This window comes from Perna viridis, chromosome 1 (genome assembly GCF_037379345.1).
Source record: "Perna viridis isolate PV_CMFRI_1.1 ecotype Kerala chromosome 1, ASM3737934v1, whole genome shotgun sequence".
Lineage (NCBI taxonomy): Eukaryota > Metazoa > Mollusca > Bivalvia > Mytilida > Mytilidae > Perna > Perna viridis.
Window position 1 is genome coordinate 2,896,202 of NC_142445.1, and position 22,503 is coordinate 2,918,704.

Below are 22,503 nucleotides of genomic sequence, written 5' to 3' on the forward strand. Positions count from 1 at the left end.
CCAATCTTCAGATTGTCATTCAGAAAAATTGTCAAATATGCCCAAAAAAATGTGCACATCTTTATCGTTAATCAAAACACCATACAAAGTTTGAAAATAGTGGACTTGCATTACACTAAGTACCGTTCATAGCACATATTGCTGTACTTTAAATCTTTCAATTGTACACTTAAGATTCGTCATCACCTTTCCAGAAGTATGGGTTTTATTTCACTACAGTTTTCACTCTGACATGTGCACTTGGGAATAATTTGGTTTATTTTTAGTAACTGCGGCCATGTTTTATTTTTTGCAATATCAAAAATTCCCACGCACAGATTGTTAAAAATGTACTATGGAACATTCATGGGAATAACTTTTGTTTCAATCCATCCAGTAGTTTCAGAGGAGAAGATGTTTTAAAAAGTTTACGGACGACGGATGCAAAGTGATGACATTAGCTCACACGGCCTTTGAGCCAGGTGAGGAGAAAAGGGCAGCAATAAAAGCTGAGATAATTATTATACCAAGATTTTTTATTGATATCTTTATATGAAAGTGAATATCAAGCAATACACAAGCATACACGATGACACTCAAAACACATACATAGCATACGAAATGGTATGATCAACAGAATGGTCAAGGCATGAAATACACACATATATACATCACTGTATCATGGAGATAAAGCTTGAAGTGTATGAAAATTGAGTCTTGCAAATGTAAATACATGTATTATGTAGATGAGGCTTTAAAATAAACAAATACGTGTTTGATCAAACTTAACGATGTCACATGGACAGGTAGATGATATCCCTGATTTAGTAATAAGAGAAAACTGCTACATGAAATGTTACAGGCGAAAAATTACTCTGCAACATTGAAACATCGAAAAAAATTAGTCACACAAAGCCATATGTACAGGAGAACATAAAGATCCCAGAGCAGTCGAAGGCATACAAGTTGGAAGCCTAAATCGCTCACCTTGCAAACCATGCCCTATTAACTTAGTAAAGATATCATGCTTTGATACCATTTAGACAAAAAAATGCAGAAAATGTGCATGTACTGATGAATATTGTAAGTTCAACTGAATACCTAAGGCACTGTAAAATGCTGAAAATACCTTTAAAAATATTTTAGTACCTCTAGAAAGAAATTGAGCAGGAGTTCCCCTATGCCGTGTTATTTCACCGCTAGGGGCATTAGCCCAGTATCCATTTGCTGAAAAAAAGACCATCAAATGAAGTTAAACCATGGCTATACAATATTTTCATCATCACCATTCAACTCAAATCTAAAGAGCAGATTTTTGAAAGTAATAACTACAAAAACAGCAAATAAGTCCAGAAAGGGCAATAACTCCAACATGGGTCAACAGATTTTCACCAAACTTTGACCACAGATAGCTTTCATCATAATGAACACTTTAACCTCCGTCCCCATTTTTTTCAGAATTTGTTTCAACCTAACGGTTTTGGAGATATATGTAAAATTGATGGCTGAATTTTATGTTCCATTTTTAGTAACGGCAGCCATATTTTCTAACTAATTTATCAAAAATCCAAATGGTTATTTTGTGCAAGATACCCTAAGGAACAATCATGCTAAGATTCATCCAAATCCATTCAGTAGTTTCAGAGGAGATGTTTGAAAAATAAGTAACGACGACGACAACCGACGCTATGTGATGGCAATAGCTCACCCGGCCTTAGGCCGGGTGAGCTAAAAAACGGATAAACCCGTGGTTGTAAGGTTGGGGCTTTTACTGGACTTTTCTTACTTTCCCTACAGTTTCCTCTTTCGTCCACCCCGGACTTGACTATTTATGAGCGACTCGGCGGGTGTTTATAGAAAAGCAGAGGACGCTTACCCTACCGGTGCACCTGGTCCATGCTCCCAGTTTTTAGTGGAGTGGAAGTTTGCTTTTGTTACTTTGTATGGATGATTTTAATTACTTTATGTCCTTTGTTGTGTATGTCTGTTGTCCATGTCTGTATTACATTCTTTTGATTACCGCTAGAGTCTTGGTTCCCTTGATTACTCTTTTATATCTTAGTAAGGTAAATGTCGTATCGAAGTAAAAAAAATACTTAAAATTTGACAAAGGAGGTTTGAAAGTTAATTTTGAGCAGAAAATATTTACAGGAAATGAAATTTCATTTAAAGTTTTTATTATCTTTTTCCTTGCTAAAAATAACGGTCGAATTCAGAAAATCAAATATGACTAATATCATATTTTCATACAAACCCAATAATTCAACTTTATATAATCAATCACAGGACTTTAAAGTTAAGATCTGAATAAAAGAGCTCAATAAAATGAGCACACAGTAATTTAAAAACACCTTCAGTAATTCCAATTAAATAAAACATGTCCTCTCCACTGATCCGTTTACATTGCCACAAAAACACAAATGTATACAAAAATCAAACATACACTACACAAGTAAAAAAAGTGACATTCTGTTATCGGTAAAAAAATCTAATTGAATCTTTTGATTAACGGAATTATAAATCTATGGAAAATGCGAAATATGAAATTGGTCGTTTTCCAGTATAAAAAATAACATTTCCAATATATTAGCACCAAAATAAAATTATTTCAATATACAAATGTCCCTAACTTTCTTAATTCTTCTGACATGGGAAATTTTCAACATTTTACGTCATATTTTTTGCGGACGTAAAGTAATAGTGTTTTTTATTAATCATGTGCCCTATTTTATGTATTCTAGACTAACGATATAAAACAAGAATAACTACTAACTTGTCATCCCAGTATGTTCAATGTAAAACATTATAGCACCATATAATGAAGGCAGTGAATATTATGAGTTTGATAATAACTGAACACGCTGGTGGACTGCCATTTGTAAAAACGAACACATTTAAGTGTAAACGAATAAATCAGTTGAAATAAAAACAAAAAACAAAAAAAATCTAATTACCTCCGAACAAAAATTGCATAAATGAAAGTCTTCGGAAATTTGGAACAATTTTAAGTTGCATACGAGCGTCGTTTTTAACACGGAGATTCAGTGAGACAAAATAATATGTACAACTCGAACTGGGATTCGCCTTGAGGTATGCACAAAGTTATTTTAAAACTTTACAGTGCTATCGTCAGACATAATTGCAGGTATCTTGTCCAATGTACACTATCCCACTTGTCCTGGAACAAAAGAAAAAAAACAGAAAATATTTACAACCTTCGAAAACCCGTCGTCACTGTTTTATTTCTTTAAAAATATGTAACAGACGGAAATAGTGCTGTAAACTGACATTTTCTGTTTAACAACCGTAACATGATCTAGTAGCAATATCGTGCAAAACGCCATATGGGCGTCATGCTTTTGCGCAATTAATTGTAGGAGATGATAGCCGGATTAACTTTGCAGCCATCCTCATCGTCCCTATGAATATTGAAATTTCTAAGTTCAACAATCTCTATTTTCGGCAATATTTATCAAACTATAGCTTTTAGCTCAGCACATCTCAATTATGTGCAAAAATGTTTTAGAAAATCAACGCTGTAGCTAACAAATCTGTGTGAGATAGTCGGAAAAACCATGTTCCTCCTATCCGGACGTACTTTTAGTCGCGGTACGGAATCACGGAATCAAAAGACAAAAAAAATACTAACATTATTCCGATATGAGACCGAAAAAAATTATTCGAGTAGCTCCACTAAGATAATAAATTGTGAAAGACAGACAGTGCAAATCTATATCCAAAATTAATCCTAAAAATATTTTCTATATTATTCATTTCTCCTGAATTTGAAAAATCAGTGAAAATGCACTTAAAATCTTATAAATAGTAATACCCATGGCTTCACCATATCCGGTTATTGATTGCTCTCTTTATATGAGATATGTAGCATAAAAGACAAGTAGGACTCGTTGCCCTACTTAGATTATAATCTGCATTTTGAAAAATATTTTATTCTCAAAAATGTTTAAATAATCTTTGTGAAAGTCGTATCAAATAAAACGAGATTTACTTCATAGAGATTTGAGTGGTCACAAGTTTAGCGTACTTGAAGGGAACGAATAGTGGTCCAAAGTACATTTCAGGCTCAATTTGACATATACTATGACAACCGCCGTTGAGTAAACCTAATGACAAACAATGGGTAGGTAGAAGCGATATTATTCATATAGTGTCACTTTCATCTAACTCATTTATACAAGGCAAAAGGCATATGAAAAACTAACAATGGGTCCAGGTAAACATGAACTGCTTAGATTCTGAAAATGTCAGGTGAAAAGTGAAGCCACCTTTTTTTTAATTTCAAGAATGTATTATCTCCTATTCATAGTAACTTTAGAAGAAATTAAGGTCATAATATTTTATCAGTTAAACACTTCCCATTACATACTTGTATATTTTTGTGACGCAGTCAGAAAGAAAAAAAAAATAAAAGCGCCATATTTGGTCCTGCAACCTTTTTACTGATATCAGTCCTGAACATTAATTCAAGAGAAGAACTGTTGTAAAGATTTTAGAGAATAACCTAAATGAACTGAGTTGGTGCATGGCTTCTTATAAATCAGCAACCTTGATTCATATAAATTATATCAGGTAATGCCAAGTGCATTCGGAGAAAACCATGTTTGACGACAACAGAAGTCAATACAAAAATGTGAAAACGAACTTGAGACTTTACACTTCAGGTTGTTGATCAAGCTACTCCAGTGGTTGGTAGGTACACAACAAAATGTGCCACAAATGATAATCATATGGTGCTCGATTCGTATGATCAACATATGATGCAAACCATGATTCCCATGTGTGGCACATTTGCCTGTGTAAAGAACATCAGTTTACATGTTATCTTCTTAAGAATTCACCAAGAATTACTCACAACAGGCTAACCTATTAAAAAGTTGCGGTTAGCAATATAAATATCTGACATATCTACAAAGTGTTAGGTGTTTAGAGGAGTAATTAGTTTATAATGGTTATTCTTACCACATCTTCGGTAATACAACGATATCCAAAAACAAAAATGAAATCCTTTTCGCGAATTCACTTTTTTCTCTGGATGTGATTGACTCAACTCATATTTTGATTGGAATAAGTATCTATACAAACTTGGTGGGATTGAAACAGTTCTGACGTGAGAGAAAATTTTAATCCATACGCATGTTATAAAGTGTTCAGTAAAACAGATTCCAACGTATATATAAAACAGCATATCGCAGCTGTAAGTAGAGAAGGAAGTTGGTTAAACCATGACAAAAGTCGGTGCAACCTGAAATAAAAATGTTTCGCAGGGCACAGCTTGATACAACCACAGAGGTCGAACCCGAACAGTTGGTACAAAAATGGATACACCATTTAAGCTAGATGTGGCACTGATTTTTGTTGGGTTTAAATACTTGACACAGAATAAGACCAAACTCAAGTGGCCTTTTTTTTTTGGTCCATTATTCATAACAGGTTCCAGTCACAACCAAGATTTCCTTTGATGTATGGTAACTTTTGATACCATTTCACAGATATCCATTAATTTATAGTCAAGTTATTTTCCAGACATAGTGGAAATGCTTCTTTCGGTTTTCCCCTAATTATTATATTAAACGGTTCGAATCAAAACCCCCAAAATCAACCAAACCCTTCATTTTTTTGCATGGTACCCTGTGGTACAAAGAGAACCATTCACTTATAGTCAAGTCATTGTCTAAACACGGCGGTGACTACAACAACGTCATCATAATACCATTATACGACCGCAATTTGTTTGCTGTCGTATAAAATGGCTGGAAAGTTAGGTCAATTCCAGAGATAATTTTATTTATTCGTGTATATCATCCTATTTATTTTTTCGACACAGTACAAAGTCACATGCAATACTCATTTTCCTTGATTTTGTTATGACAATTTTGTTTCTCCGCTTCACAGCAATATCAAATTAAACCAAAAACGTTAGCACGTCATTATTTTACAAAAGCATTTTATCAAAATTTGTTCAGTGATTTTGTCACATACCAGGTTATATTAAACTTACTACTAACACACGGTTTATTCTGTACTCTTCTACAAAAAGAAAAATGTTGATTTTTGTTAAGTATAGCTATTTATAAGAACCATGTAGAGAGTGATTCATATTTTGTAAGTATTCAACATTTTTTTTCAATGAAAGGGGATCCAGGTCGTCAACCTTCCCCCCATTCACCACTGCAGTCTGGGATAATTATTTTTCTCAGTTGTATCACTGTTGTAATGGGGCATAAATGTTCAAAAAGCCGATGTATTTTCGGGCAACAGGTGAGCAGTAGTGTGACCAACTATTTAGGTACAAGATAACGGTAATTAGGTGTGTATGACCATTTTTCATTAAAGCAAATTTTATAACAAAAGTAAACCAAAACTTTAAACTTATCTCACCGTGTAGATGAAAGAGTAATCAAGGAAACCAAGGTTCTAGCGGGAATCAAAAGAATGTAATTCAGGGACAAAGACTAGACATGTGGCAACAAAAGTAAATGAGCAACTCAAATTCCACTAAAAACTGGGAGCATGGACCGGTAGGGTAAGCATAATCTGCTTTTCTAGAAACATCCGCCGAGTTGTTCATAAAACGTCAAGTCTGTGGTAGACGAAAGGGAAAGGAAAACTATGACAGGTTGAACAAATCACTTTTCATGGTGCAGATGGATACACCGTAACGATCCACGAGTTCATGATGATCATAAAACTTCTGTAGTGATGACGTCAATCTTGTAGTAACATAACCCTGTGTCCAGAAGCCTACTTGCAAGAAGTCATCACATTTGTTGTAAAGTTTGGTCAATAGTTTTTTCTTTAACTTCACTGTGTCTGTAGTATCCTTTAACTCAAGTACTTTTGGGTAGATGCGGTGTATCAAATCCCCGAAACCATGATTTTTTAAAGATAATACGTCATCTATATAGCGGAAACGGAGATAGAAGGATCTAGCTAAACGATATTCTTTCTTTCGGATCAGTTCAGTATAAAGTCATCCTCACAAGTTAATTTCCCATTGGAATGCCGACCGTTTGTTGAAAAATGCGTCTACCACACTGGACAAATATGTTGTCGATAAAGCATTCCAGCATTTTGAAAACAACTTCTGTATATTTTGAAGATGATTATGAATTATTTCTTACAAAGTATGAGGAATCCCTATCAAGAACTATATATCTGTATCTAGGGTGTACCATCTTTTTTGGAAAAACAACGATGTATAATGTTTTTAAGTCGGGATTTTAATTGAGTATGGGGAGTAGAAGTAAACGGTGTTGAAAAATCATAGGTTTTAATGCTATTATATTCTGCTAATAATCTTGAACTGATGGTCTCCAGAAGACCTTTCGAATTTTTCAGGATCCACATTGAATAAATACCACTACGGGAGTAAAACGTGTTGTGGTAGGACTGCACGCATACTTAAAACAGAAACCATACAATATGTACAACGAGATGTTTTCTGTCCAAATATTTAGTCATTGTTACGCCATTGCTTAACTATACTGGCAACATTTTAAATTACAGATAGTCATACAATATCACAGAGATATACTCACTCTGGGACGGCCTCTTTTACCCTTAGGTTTACTATCTTTTTGATCTTCTTTCTAAAACAAATTAAAAAAGAAAAATACAAAAAAGTACTAATCACCTGCATGGTATTGACTGCAGAACACATCTGAGACGGTACACATATACAAACAGGGTTGAACGGGGCATGGTGTAGAGTTGGAAAATTTGAAAATATTGTGAAATGCAGTTGTCCACATGGAGGACTATAAAACAGCTGATCCAGGTAACCAAAATAAGGTCAATGGCCCAGTTTGATCACAAGACTTCCTGTAACGTCACTATTAGATTACTATTTCACCATAAATGACGTAAATTTTAAAGTGGTCATACTTGTACATCTTTATCTGATTATTTCAGCCAGTTCGTTGGTGATTTATCTTTGTCAATTATCATCCATCAAGAGAGTGTTAATAAAGATAACTACTGTTCTAAGTGGATTCATTTCCATTTCAACCATATATACATTGTCAATGCAGAAAAAAAGTTCACGAACGGAAAGAAAATAACTCTAATGGGAATTCATAATATTCTTTAATGCTTGATTTTTAACTTTTTATAAAAAGAGAGTAAAATCAGGGAATAACGAAGTACAATCCAGAAAAGAGGGGGTCCAGCAGGGTTCGAAGGATATTGGGTTCCAGGATATTAGTTGCTCATTTTGTCAAAATTTTGAAGTTCGAAAATGGTAAAATCAATTTCACAGAATTTTTACACTAGTATACTTTTGATAATTGATTTCTGTCCTTTGATGACCATTGCGTAATGAAGATGTCATGCATCGATAAGGAGGACTACTACATGTATGAACTATATTCTTCGATTTATTAATAATTTTATTATAATCATCACCATCGTCATCATCATCATTATCATTCTTATTGTTATTATAATTATTATTATTATTATTATTAAATCAATTTAAAAATTACCTCATCGCACTAAATACTTAATGCTGCTATAATATTCAATCGATTCAATCGTCCATTTCAGCAACTTATTTCTATAGTATTATTGCGTAAGGTTTTCCATATTGGCTTAGTTATTGGTCCGAGGCTAGGTCCAATATTTCTAGCCGAGGACCAATAACTCAGTCAATGTGGAAAACCTTACGCAATTATACCTTTATTGACTAACTAGTCTAATATGCTAGGCCAATATATATTTTAACCAGTCCAATATGATGTATTGGACGGCTAAAAGCTGTATTGGACGGCTAAATCCATATTTGACGGCTTTATCCTGTATGGGCGCACATTTGTATTTTGTATTGTATTGGCAGTTTTGATCATATTTAGGCCAATATTCGAACGTTATTCAATAATATATATAAACACTTCCGCTGGTCATTCATTTTTTGTGCTACTCTTTTGAGATTTCGATGTACATGTATCATGACTGAATTTAGCTAAGCTGTTATTTTGGTATGTTTATGATTTCACTCTTTCTCATCAAAACTGTCAACGCCCTAGATCGTCTCCCTTCCTACCGGTTTCTATGTCAGACATATCTGTTCTTTCAACCAGAATATCATCAACCACAAAAATGTAGAGAATGAACGTGCTGATTTGGTATTCGACATACATGTTAACATTTCACGCATGGAAAAATTACATGTGCTAGTATTACCATATGTATCAAATAAATGAGTTGAACTTTTTATTAAGGGCAGTTTTTACGAACAAGTATGGAAATTAGCATAATTTAGCAAATAGTTTACACAGACAAGTTTGAACAGAAAGGGATGTGACACAGAAGACGTCTTGGATAGAGACAGTCTTTTGTCATCATAGAGATGGCAACTGACTATCAATAGTCGTTTACAGTCATTTTTATAGAAGGACGGTGTTTATAATTGATTGTGTTGACTAAATGGATACTTTTCACGCCAAAATTCCATTATTAAAACCAGAATATTTAGTTTATATTTCAAGTAGATTATCTACAAGTTTGTATTTTATAACAGTTGACAGTCTCGACCTAAAAATACCTCCATGATCAGACCGACAGCCACCTGCTTGTTCCTCCATCTCAACCGTGGTGTACTCATTATACAATGCAATAAAACTCAACATTTAAAATTCACGGCAGATGTTCAACTAAAATTGGGTTAGCAATATTAACGAAAAGGGTTTACGGAATGCATTTTCCAAATGTCTAAATGCGTGGAAAACGAGCTTGGTCAATAAAGTCAATGAAAAAAATGTACAACTGCTGTGGTTTTAACAGCATCTATTCTTCTACTTCAATATAAATATTTATAATATAACTGCATTTGACTTTAAGTGAATTTCAATAAGTACATAAACTAAGAAGTATGATGATCTATACAAATTATGTAAGTAAATAATATCTTCAAGTCATCAGTCACTGACACGGACTCGAGAAATTGTTCCAGTTTTTTTTTTCATTAAATGAGGTTTTGGTAATAATATATGCATTTTATGTTTACAGCTAGTCAGTAATTGCATACAGATTGTGCTAGCACTTCTGTAGCGGTAATCTGATTTCAACAACCCGAAAAGTGAAGATGGATGCTACTTAAAAAACCGGAAACCCACGGGCATGTGGTAATACTTGTATGACGAGACAACATTCCGCAAATGACAAAACCATCACGAAAATAGGCGTTTAAATAACACAGAGTAAACATCTAAAGCTCAAAATAGACACACACCGAAAAGGAAAGTTGAAACCCGTATATTGCTTTTCTGGGAATTTCCTTGAACCAGGAAAACATTTTACTTCATAATAAAACTCACAATTTTATCAATGACTTGAAGAATAAGAATATTTATATAATAATGGTATTATCGGTTCTCTAGATGTCATTTATTAAACTGTTAAAATTAACTGGGACGTAAAAATAAGTTAACTGAGTCCAGTTAGAAACTCAAAAGAACAAATGTAAGAAACTGGCTCAAAAGAACAAAGAACATTGCACAAAATACATCAGAATAAAAAAGAAAATGAAAAATAGTTATCCCTAAAATGGTAGCCAAACTGACGTTTACATTTGTACTTCAAAGACTAACCCGGGTGACCACTGCATGATTTTGGATCGGCTCACCCTTACCCTTGAAAACTTTTGAGATCGGGCCATCATTAATTACTTTTGAGATCCAGTAACTACTGACGTCTTTTAAGATTGGAACCATTGAGAACTTTTAATGATGACTTTTGAGATAGGTAACCATTCATGATATTTGAGATTGGGTCATCATCGATGACTTTTTAAATCGGACTTTTGAGACCGGGTTATCATTTACTAGCAGTGATTGGAAAAGGCAGGGGCCATGTGCGATATGCCCATTGTAGCTGGAAATGGCCCATTAAATATACAGGATTTTACCTCAAATGTTGATAATTGGCCTATTAAAATCTTGAAAACTTGTTACAATGCTGAAAATGGCTAATTTGAAAAAAAAATCTCTCCTGACCACTGTACTAGTATTACTTTTGAGATCTTTTAAGATCAGACTTATGAGACCGGGTCGTCATTACTTACTTTTGATACCTGGTCTTCATTGCATGGTGACTTTTGAGATCTGGTCACTACTGAAACCTTTCAAAGACTGATGTTGGGTAATTCTGAAGATTAAGAGTCACTACAGAAACTTATTAATCAGGATGAGTCACCAATTAAAATTTTAAGATTTAGTTTGGATAGAACTACCAATGAAGACTTTGGGATTTTTGATTAGATTTGGGGCGGGACTTTTTATTTCGGTTACTAATGAGACACTGAAGACGTAAAAGGGAAGTCCAACAATGAATGTGCCTCGATTCAGGTCACTGCATGCACTTGAAACCTTTACAGTAAGGTCACCATTGAATAATTTGAGGTCGGTCACATACAGTATTTAATACAGTTGAAAAGGGTCACCATTGAAAAAATTAGAGTTCGGGTCATCACATAGATCTTTTCAGCCATAGAAAACTCATGCTGTTTTATTGTGTTCACTGAATGTTCACCTGATAAGTGATCCTTGAGTATAGACACGAATGTTATTAACTCAACTAACTTTAGGGGATTTCTTTGGGGATTTCTTGAAACTTCCAAGAGGTCTACCACGTGGTCTCTTTGGAGCGCTGGGATCGACAACCTGTTCAAAAGAAAAGTCGGAGAAATAACGATGTTTTACAAACTTACACATTCGTTGATAACTCATCATTTCTTATAGACTACAAATTCATTTCTGAGTATTCACATGTACTGAAAAGAATTGAGATTACTTAGTGGAATTCATCCGACGGTAAAGTGTAATTCAATTTCACATACATTCAATGATGGACTGGTTCTTCAGTCAATCTTTGAATGTGGAATGTGTATTGCATAGGACTGAATTATAATTGGGTTTTAAGATGACCAGCGAATGTGATTACCGTTTTGTTCACGGACAGCTGTTTACTCTAGAATGGATGGGTCATACATCTTTACCAGTATTGATTGGGCTAACTAGGTTGTCTGAGTACACAATGATCGATACAAACCATGGCTGGTTTCATTTTTTATTAATTTACAAAGCAAAATCAATACAAAGATAATTGTACCTTCGGAGGTTTCTTTGTGCTGCCTTTAGGCCTACCACGTGGTCGCTTAGGCTTTGGCTCCCCGGACTAAAAGCAAAAATTTACAACTTAGTAAAACACCAAGCATTCTTCCCAATAGCTGTAATATTATCATCTTTGATAAATAGATATCGTGCCATTTATTTTTAATCAATCAACCCTCCACATGTTATTAAAGCCTTTCTACTATACTGACACTAAACAAATAAAAATGTAATCGATGCATTTTTTTTCTAAAACCATGAAATATGGCTTGGATATTGGTCAAGTTGTATGATAATGAATATTTGCTTTAACAATCCTCAGTCAAATGTGCTTTGACAATGGCAATCTAAAGTTGTCAAATTCTGTAAAAAATAATATTTTGAGTATAGAAATAATGCACAAAAGACCAACCTCTTCTGTTTTTGGTTTTGGAGGTCGTCCACGACCCCTTTTCTCTCCAACGTTTAGTTTTCCTGTGTCCGACATTGCACTTAAGTGTGTGTTTTTTATAATCCCAATCTGTCACGAGGACAATAAACAACAATGTAAACAACAGAAATTATTTCACAGAAGTAACACAACTAAAAATCCTCAAGTTCTCAAATGAAAGTTCAAAATAGAAGTCTTGCAACAGTTCCTTTGTTCCTGTGGTCAGGTGAAGTTTACAATAAATCAATTGATTTTCCCAGCCACAAGAGTAGCAAAATTTGTGAATGAAAAACTATGAATGAAAAAGCTAGGCGATCAGCTGGAAAATTGACCCAGTTTTGGGACATTCGGAATATTTGTAACACTTGACAATAGCCTTAAGGTAAAGGTAAAATCTTGACTACTTCCGGATGGTCAAGAACGCGCCAAATCTCTCACTATCCCACACACATTCCAAAGGCAAATCAGGACAACCAGGTAGACAGTATTGTAGGTTAAGTTTCAGTCACAAAAGCCGTGATTTTTACAGGGTTTTAAACCGGTTAAAAATCGACAGTCGTTTCTTCACAACTGGGTCACAGACAGCTTTTGTTGTACTCCAGGTAGCAAAGTGAACAGGTATATTAATTTCAATCCCAGTCTCCGGCAATCACTAGAAATTGTGAAGAATAAAAGTATATATCTAGAGTAAAATCTGTAAAAGTTGAAACGCAAATCGAACCCACGAAGGAACTTTCTTATACTAAAGAAACCCGAATATATTTCGCCAAAACGTAGGACGGACAGACGAAAAAATGAAGGCTCTTTTCCCCCGACAGAGAAGGGACAAGTGCATTTGAAGGAAACTCATGTAAGGTTATACATCTGACATCGTGCATTCCCGTAAAAACCTACACGTTGTATGACTGTCTTTGAATACGCTTAAAATCAGGAACTAACCTGCAGTTCAGAAGCAATGCATACGTTAAAATCACGTTACTAAAACGGCTTTAAAATTACAGTAAGTAATTTGTAGCCGACTATTTCTGGACAGATATCGATACTTAAACTTTTGAATGTAAGAGATGGAGCTTAGATCAGATGCACCGGTAGAGTAAGCGTCCTTTGCTTTTCTAGACACGCCCGTTGAGTTGCTCATGAAAAGCCACATCCGGGGTAGATGAAAGGAAAACTATTACACGATGAACTATTTTTTTCATAGTTCAGATGAATACACTGTAACGATCCAAGAGTGCATGATAACGACCATAAATCTTCTGAAGTGAAGACAAACCTTGTAGAAACATATAAACCTGTCCCAGAATCCTAACTGTAAGAAGTCTAGCATGATACAAAAAGTCCGCGTTTCCGCGAGCCTTGGCATTACGCATGAGTTGTTTTGGTTTTGAATACTTCTTGTATACAATGATTTTTTGGATTTAGATCTTCCTGTGCATTTGATTGATTCTAACACTACTGATGAAAGGTTAATCGTCGTCGAAACACATACTGCATATCGAAATTTACAATATATATGACTGATATTTTTTGTATTTATTTGTAATATGAAAACTCCAGGCGCTGAAGGGATGTTGCCACCGATAAGTCATCACGTTTGTCGTGTGTTTAGTGAGTTTCCCGTATCCATTGATCTTTAAGAGTAGGTCAATGTATGTAATATGTAATTGAGCACAATTTGTTCCCATCGGACTGCAGACGGTCTGTTGGAAAACACATCCACCACACTGGACAAATATGTTGACAAAAAATGCTGGGAATGATTTCTGCATCAGAAACTAGTACACGAAACGGTTTCTGATATTTTTTAGCAGTTTTGATAAAAAAAAACTCAGATGAATTACTTAAGTTAGGTGTATCCTTCCGACTAGAAATAAACTATCACAAGGCTGTGGTCTCCGATAGATATAAACTATCACAAGGCTGTGGTCTCGGATAGAAATAAACTATTACAAGGCTGTGGTCTCGGATAGATATAAACTATCACAAGGCTGTGGTCTCGGATAGAGATAAACTATCACAAAGCTGTGGTCTCGGACAACAAATTATTAAATGCAACAATATTCATTGCATTAAAACTCACAAGAATATTTTTACACAACCAGATGGTTGTTACAAATCGTAGAAATCCATATTTATAGATGAAATACATGTTACACTGAATGACTACAACATATTGGACAATAATGTTCTATCAATTAGGGGATTGAGGATGTGTGCGAGGTGCCTGGGGTTTTCTGGAAGAGCATGATCCTGGCGTGCTGCAAGCTGAAGGTACCCACGCCCCCCTCCCTATAACAATGTACAAAACCCCAATAGTCAGATGGAAAAATAGGAGGTGCATAATGGGATATTGTGATAAAAGAATTCGTGAACTTTCACAAAATGTCTTTCAGAGATTTTATAGGGATGCATGAACTGAAGGACTGACGGCAGGACAACTATATACCTCCTACTCTGCGAAACTGAAACAGAGGATCATCAATGACAGATCAACATTAAAATCCTGACAATTAAAACCAGACCCATGTATGACCTGTGTCACCGCCACAAAAGTTAATGACAACAACAGGGTGATACCATTATATCACTGAAACATTTTTTTGTGGTTCTATAAAAATAGTTGCGAAAATCACCTACCCATCATCTTCTGTTGTTAGCATCATAGTTAATAAACTTAAATAAAGTATGTAGTACAGTATTGACTATAGCATTCAATGCTGAGCATGACTTATAAAGACAAATATTTTACAAAATTTCATAGAAATCCAAAACACGAGTCAATTTTTTCCATAACAGGAGAATCACATCTGAAATATGTATACTAAGTTTCCATATTATTGGTTGGACTACTATTTTTTGAGTTTTCTGAATGCTAATGACAGGAAACTATAAGTAATAGGCTAAACACTGGCTTCTGACAATACAAATTGTTCTTTAAGTTGACATATTTATTTAAAATATTCTTTAGTTATACACTGAACAATGAAATGAACACTGATTAGATATGTAGTCACTTACTCCTGTGTCTTGACAGCAAACTGTAGGGTTTACTAACACGTCATTACAAAGACAGGCAAAGTTGTTCTCTTTTATACTGTCAATCCTTTGAAATAATCAATTATAAATTAATCAAGCTAATTAGTACAATTTTACTTTTTATACCACTAGCTCCTATGTTGATAAAAAATAACATTCAGGTCAACAACTGACTGCTTACAATAAATCACTGCAAAAATATAATCAAGAAAAAATGTATGCAAAGCAATCTTTCACGACTTAACACACTAAGAAAGAACTTTCTAAACTGTGGATACAGCTTAAATTAAGACATTAAATAATATTTCAATTTTCTATTGTCATTAACATTAAATAATATTTCAATTTTCTATTGTCATTATTACAGTCACCAGTGAATTACCAAAATATTATCATGAGTGTCGAGAACTTTTTCCGTGCACGAGTTAAATTCTCAAGCGTTCTCAGCATGAGTGATAATATTTTAGTTATTCACTATAACCAACTGATTATCCTATTTATTATATAGATTTTCTTCATAATTTATCAATATTTTCAGTATGAACTTTGAATTCTGTGATTGGCGGATTGATACTAAAGTTGTGACAAGAGTCCTGAAAAATTACTGAATTTATTTCAGAGTGTTAATTATCAAAATTTATTATACTGGGAATATTCAATAAAACACTGTTGTCTATATAATAAAGTATTGTACCATACACCTAATTTTATAAGTTTCCACGAAATGACAACTGTTATACAGATTATTAATCAGGTTCATCAACATTAAAAGAACATATGCATCAGTAACCATAGTAACCATAAAAAACATAGCACCATAGAATACAGTATTTATAGATAGAATTAATATAAATAAAACAAGTGTATACATTGTAACATCATAGAATTTGTTTTTAAATGCAAGTTAAACTTTAATTACTTGAGGCATAACATGGAACATTTGGTGAAACCCTGTCAGCAATGAACAGCAATGATATTTTCCCCCTAAAAATCAGAAAAAAATAGCAGCATATGATAGCTTTACATTGGAGAGCTCGTACCATGGATAACAAGGAAAACAGTAGCCTTCACACAGCAAGATCATTAGAATTAGAGACAAATACATTCTGCCATATCATTTAAAAGGAAAACACAACATAATTACAAAACAATAACCATAATAAACTGCTTATCTCTCACAATTAAAATTATTCATCATTAGGAGCTATCGTGCTAAGCACACCTAACTTATTTTATATCTTGTCAAGAGGGTGTCCAGTGCAATTGATGACAATTTGTCATCAAAAACAGGGATAATTTTACGAGGTCAATAAAAAAAGCAGGAATTGGCAAAATCAGAAGTAAAAAAAAGAAAAAAAAAGAATTGTAATGGTAATCCAGATTTGAAATAGTGCAATTCCACTAAAAATGCAGAAAAAAAAAATCATCCCTACAACAAACAGCATATCTATTCAAAAGCACAAACCAATTATAAAATCATTCCAGGGAGTGGGGGGGGGAATATGAAGTATACACTTTATTATTTGAACATATAGAAGAGATGAATGCAGTAGACCACTTCTTACATTGGGGAATGTACAATATCTAGAGAGAACTCTGCACTGAAATCCATTTATCAACATTTAAAAACCCAATAAATTACTCCTTGGATACAAGCAAAACATCTTTTCATTGATAACTACTTGAACCTGTAAATCACTTACACAATTAAAATAATTTTATTTCTTCACGCTATTACTTCATGAGCAAAATAATAAAAACAAACAAGCCCTTAAAATGTAACTGATTTATCTAACAAATTACCATTAGAATTTTCTGTATTTACTCAACTTTTCTTTCTGAAAGTATTGCCCTTTTGCCATACACATTTCAAAACTTATCCCATGTAATTGATTCACAACACAAAGCTGTTGAATATTTCCTGAATACTAATAAGTAAGGGTGATTATTCTATGTCTAATTACACCATCATTCTCATCAATAAAGCTGAAATAACAAATCTTCATCCAAGTCATTGTCATCTTCGTCTTCTTCACTTGTTCCAGCCACAGAAAATTCTAAGTCACTAACATCATCATCGTCCTCTAATTCATCATTTTCATCCTCTTCCTCTTCTCCTTCATTGTCATTATCACCTTCAAAACAGAAACTAATATTATTGAAATTTTAAGACAGGTATTTTACTTTTTTGACAACCAGAACAAAATGTCCTGCTTTCAGTGATTAAAATTCAAAACCATGTTTAATAACATCGTATCAGGATCTGATGCTTACTATACAACACAAACAATTGTGTAGTTGCTTATCCTTTTAAACAAATTACCTTTGCCTATGATTTAAAAAAGCAGGAAATATCATCCATTTTTGAAAATAATATGACAAACTATGGGGATTTAAAATTTAATGCTTTAGTTTACAACATAAGGGCAAGATATGTTTGTTTGTTTTAATTTGCTTTAAAAGCATTATAATCAAAGAAAAGTTCAATATGCTGTCAAACATATAACTAAACAAAGTAATGAATATTCTTTGATCATCTATCACATACCATCATCATCATCATTATCATCTAGTGAGTCCAAATCATCATCATCATCCAAATTTCCTCCATCATCATCATCGTCATCATTGTCTTCCATTTCTTCCTCTTCCTCTGTCTGCTACAAGGATGAAACAAAATTATTGTCAATGCTTCCTGCATACATAACTATGAAAACAATAAATGCATCATCTCATTGTCATTTAACAATCTCATTACTTTTTTCATCACTATGAACATTTTTAATTTTTTTTTTACCATATCAAAAGGTGAATCCTGGTTCAACACTCAGCAGTTAAACAAATTGAAAGATGAATCTCTGTTCAATGTTACATTAGTACATGCATTGTTTCTATTTGGTTACCTGATCATCCTCAGAATCCTTTAGTTTACCCACTTCATACAATTTACATATAAATTCATCCATTGAGATATCACCAAATTGTTGGGATTGCTGATGAAAATAAAACAATAAAACAAATCAATAACATATAAAGTACAACTATAATTCAATTCATTCATTATCTCAATGGAATTGTTGGGGCTATATTAAATTTAGTAAATTTTCTAAAAATAAGAGAAAAAAATCTTCACTTGAGTGTAGTTTTTTAATCCTGGCACATTTTTTGGCAATTCTTGTAATTCTGCTTATTTTTTCAATAACACTAGTAATATTGTGAGCTCACAAAGAATATCCCCTGCTCCAAACTGACTTAAATGTAAACACTTGTTGGATTATCTCCCTTTGGAGTCATCCAACAGTAATTATATTCCCTCATGCATATTAAATTTAGTAAATTTTCTAAAAATAAGAGAGAAAAAAAATCTTCACTTGAGAGTAGTTTTTTAATCCTGGCACATTTTTTGGCAATTCTTGTAATTCTGCTTATTTTTTCAATAACACTAGTAATACTGTGAGCTCACAAAGAATATCCCCTGCTCCAAACTGACTTAAATGTAAACACTTGTTGGATTATCTCCCTTTGGAGTCATCCAACAGTAATTATATTCCCTCATGCATATCTACATATGATGCCCAACATTCCCTTGAAATTTCATTTAAGTCCCTAGAGCAGTCTAGGACGTGTTGTGCTTACGAGGTTTTAACATGTAATACCCTTATTTTGATCATCTGATGAAGTTATATTCCTTTGTACCCATCTACAGATGATACCTAGCCATCCCATAAAATTTCATCGAATTCCCTTAAATGGTTAAGGAGGAGTTGCACTTACAAGAAATGTTGAGAAACGTTATTTGCAGGGTTATAATAATTCATCAACTGAAAGCATATACCACAATTTTTACCTTTCCATACAGTATTCTGATGTGATGAGTTTCTGTTACAAAACAATGATAACAGAAGAGTTATAAAAGCTACAAATGGACATCCCACTCATTAACAGACAGTGTATCAGACTTACTTCTACCAAGGCAATACATGAATCCGTGTTCTCTGTACTTATATCACATATACTCTGAGCTTTTGTCTCAAATGTTGCTGTGAAAAAAAAAAACACAAAAATTACTGATGACACCAGCAGGAATAAGGTATTTTAGTTTAATTAAAGTAACTAAAAGCAGGTAAACAGATGAACAAAACAATAAAAAGACAACTTCAACTTCCCATACATTGGTTTTAAGTATAAAGTACCGAGAAATGGAGAAATTTATATACAAGTGAGATGTGTTTGAATATTGACTTATGACTTGAAAGTTTTTAGGACTAAACATGTACCAAGCTCAGTTATTAATCCATTCAGGAATGTTGGTTGTAGTGTACACAAGGGTTTAATAGCTGAATAAAGAATTAACCTCATACCAATGTAATGTTATTGGTGAGGATATCATACCTATAGGTCAAGGTCAGTATGGATAGATTTTCTACTAGTGATGTCAATAATGAAACAATAATAAGAGAATTCATTAACAGAGATATAAGCCAATATTTGTTTTCCAAAGGATTCAAACAGAAACTTTGGGTCACTGCAATCATCCATTAAGCCAAATTAACCAAATTAAGTAGATTTTCTGTAGAGGGCATTAAGGTTTACAACCATATCAAGTTTTCGACTTAGGCAGCTGTGGTTTCAAAGGAACTGACCTTTGAAAATCTGTCATTTAAAGACTTAGATAGCCACTGACGGCCATCTTGATTTATTAGGTGAACGCAAAGGTAGATTGCTTGTAGTGGCTTTTCCATACATCATTCACACTTAGCTTATGTATTAGCAGACGTTTTATGCCAGAAGACACTACTAAGTGATGGACAGGAGATGAGCTTAGGAGAGCTATAAAGTGTGATGGAAAAACAGAGGTAGAATGGACATCAGTGTATACCATCTTGTTTTAAAAAGAGATGACCTTACCTATAGAACTGTAGTTAGTAGCATCAAATGTCCTCAGTATAGAACTATATGGACTTTTATTACTTTCATACATATCTCCTTCCTCATCTATGTGGATGGCTTTGAGAGAAAGATAACACTTATTACAAATGAAAATATAAAAATATTTATTATTAAATTTGTATTGAATTATCACATAAAAAACTGAACTTCATTAGAAACCTAAGTAAAATACTGCACAACCTGATTACACACAGCAAGCATTAAAGACATCAGGTTTACTACTCATAACTGGAAATATGTAATACTGTGAAAGTACTTTTATTCTAGGGAACCAGTTTTCATGGTTTAGGGAAAAGCTACGTTTGTGGATTTGACAAGTCTACTGTACAAACGAATGGGAAATTTCAAATTTCTTTAGGAACCAAATTTCTTGGGTAACTAAAACCACAAAAACCATGAATATTGGTATTGGTACCCCCCCCCCCCCTGAACAATTAAACTTTCAGATTAATGTAATAATTGATACAGGATGCATCATGAAGTCACACAGGTTGTCATGCTAGGTATTCTCCCCCCCCCCCCATACAGGCAGTCTTTTCCTGAAGATTTACAGATAGCATCCTGGTAACCACTTACAATACAGCATCTTGCAACTAACAATTATAGCATCACATTTGTATTGGACTCTAGGGGAAGTTCTTTTCAGATAGCATTCTGGGGAAAAAATATAGCATCAGGACAATGTAATGCTGTTTGGCTCTGGGGAGATCAATGATACAGGAAGCTGATACTGGATAGCAAAACAAAAATCACTTACAACATTTCCCCCATATATATATAAAGCCATACTAATTAGTATGATATCAGTATATCCAAAGGTAAAAAGCAGCTGAGATTTTTGAAGAAAACTTTTCCTATAATTCCATTTAATACAAAAAATTAAAGTCCCAGAAAATGGGACGAAACCAAAATCGTTTACAATGTTTGCCAAATCTAAGTAAAGCCACATACAAAATTTTAAATCTGTCCATTGGAAGCCAATATTTTTGTGATGCACAGATACCATGATTCCACTATTCCACTAATTTGCTTGCAGGGGGTATAATAATGTAAGTTATATCATTCATATAATTGTACGATACCAATGAAGTCTATATAATGAGGCACAGAAAATTCATTTAAAATTTACATGATAATAAAGAGCTGCACTTTAAGTGCCTGTTGTCCTTTTAACTTGTCCTTATGCTTCTTATGAATTTATATGATGAACTAGAAATACTGAGAGCCCTGCCAAATACCCTTTCCCACCCCAACCCCCAATTCCCCCCCCCCAAAAAAAAAAAAAGTATATAAAAAGTGTACAAAAAATTTGGCACAGTCAAGGCTACCTCAAGTTTTAATTAAGTTTGTTGTCTTGATTTTTCACCCATACCTTTCTCTATCTTGTTCAAAACACACTTTTCTAACAATGTCACCCAGTACCTTTTATATTTATTAAGGCATATACATTTATACAAATCGGAAGGGAGCTAACTTCAATAGATATGAACTGTTAGTGAAAGTGTTTTTGATTTATTGTACAAAAACTTGAAAATCCCCCCTTTTTTTAAGTATAAAAATTCATAACATGGAAAAGATAAATCTGAAATTTATAAAAACCAAAAGGGAGCTTAGGTCAATAAATATGAACAATTCATCAAAGTTTCATAAAAGTTGGTGAAAGTGTTTTTTGAGTTATTGTCTGAAAACTAGAAAATCCCCCCTTTTTTAAGTATAAAAATTCATAACATGGAAAAGATAAATCTGAAATTTATAAAAATCAAAAGGGAGCTTAGGTCAATAAATATGAACAATTCATCAAAGTTTCATAAAAGTTGGTGAAAGTGTTTTTTGAGTTATTGTCTGAAAACTAGAAAATCCCCCTTTTTTAAGTATAAAAATTCATAACATGGAAACGAAAAATTTGAAATTTATAAAAATCGAAAAGAAGCTTACGTCAAAAGATATGAACAATTCACCAAAGTTTCATAAAATTTGATG

At 33.5% G+C, this 22,503-nt stretch overlaps 1 protein-coding gene and 1 long non-coding RNA gene across 7 annotated transcripts in view; both read right to left on the bottom strand.

Annotated features, from left to right (window-relative positions):
* Window positions 1-280: 280 nt before the first annotated feature.
* On the bottom strand, window positions 281-13,011 carry LOC148626860 (uncharacterized). 5 transcript variants are annotated; one of them, XR_015916222.1, is made up of 7 exons: window positions 12,520-13,010; window positions 12,106-12,171; window positions 11,577-11,657; window positions 7,539-7,589; window positions 5,999-6,027; window positions 4,960-5,242; window positions 281-3,157 (listed from the first exon to the last, which is right to left on the bottom strand). It is a non-coding gene; the product is annotated as an uncharacterized LOC148626860 (long non-coding RNA). The 5 variants fall into 5 exon arrangements; XR_015916243.1 differs by lacking the exon at window positions 4,960-5,242 and having other exon boundaries at window positions 6,006-6,027; window positions 12,520-13,011; XR_015916230.1 differs by having other exon boundaries at window positions 281-5,192; window positions 12,520-13,011.
* A 2,453-nt stretch (window positions 13,012-15,464) lies between these two features.
* LOC148626861 (DDB1- and CUL4-associated factor 1-like) overlaps window positions 15,465-22,503 on the bottom strand; it is a 55,023-nt gene continuing 47,984 nt past the window's right edge. For both annotated transcript variants that reach the window (XM_088551317.1, XM_088551253.1), the window contains exons 33-37: window positions 20,482-20,580; window positions 19,537-19,613; window positions 18,477-18,566; window positions 18,122-18,233; window positions 15,465-17,708 (exon numbers count right to left, since the gene is read on the bottom strand). In XM_088551317.1, the coding sequence (XP_088407443.1) occupies window positions 17,551-17,708; window positions 18,122-18,233; window positions 18,477-18,566; window positions 19,537-19,613; window positions 20,482-20,580 (536 nt within the window). In that variant the 3' untranslated portion in view covers window positions 15,465-17,550. The remainder of the gene's footprint in view (window positions 17,709-18,121; window positions 18,234-18,476; window positions 18,567-19,536; window positions 19,614-20,481; window positions 20,581-22,503) is intronic.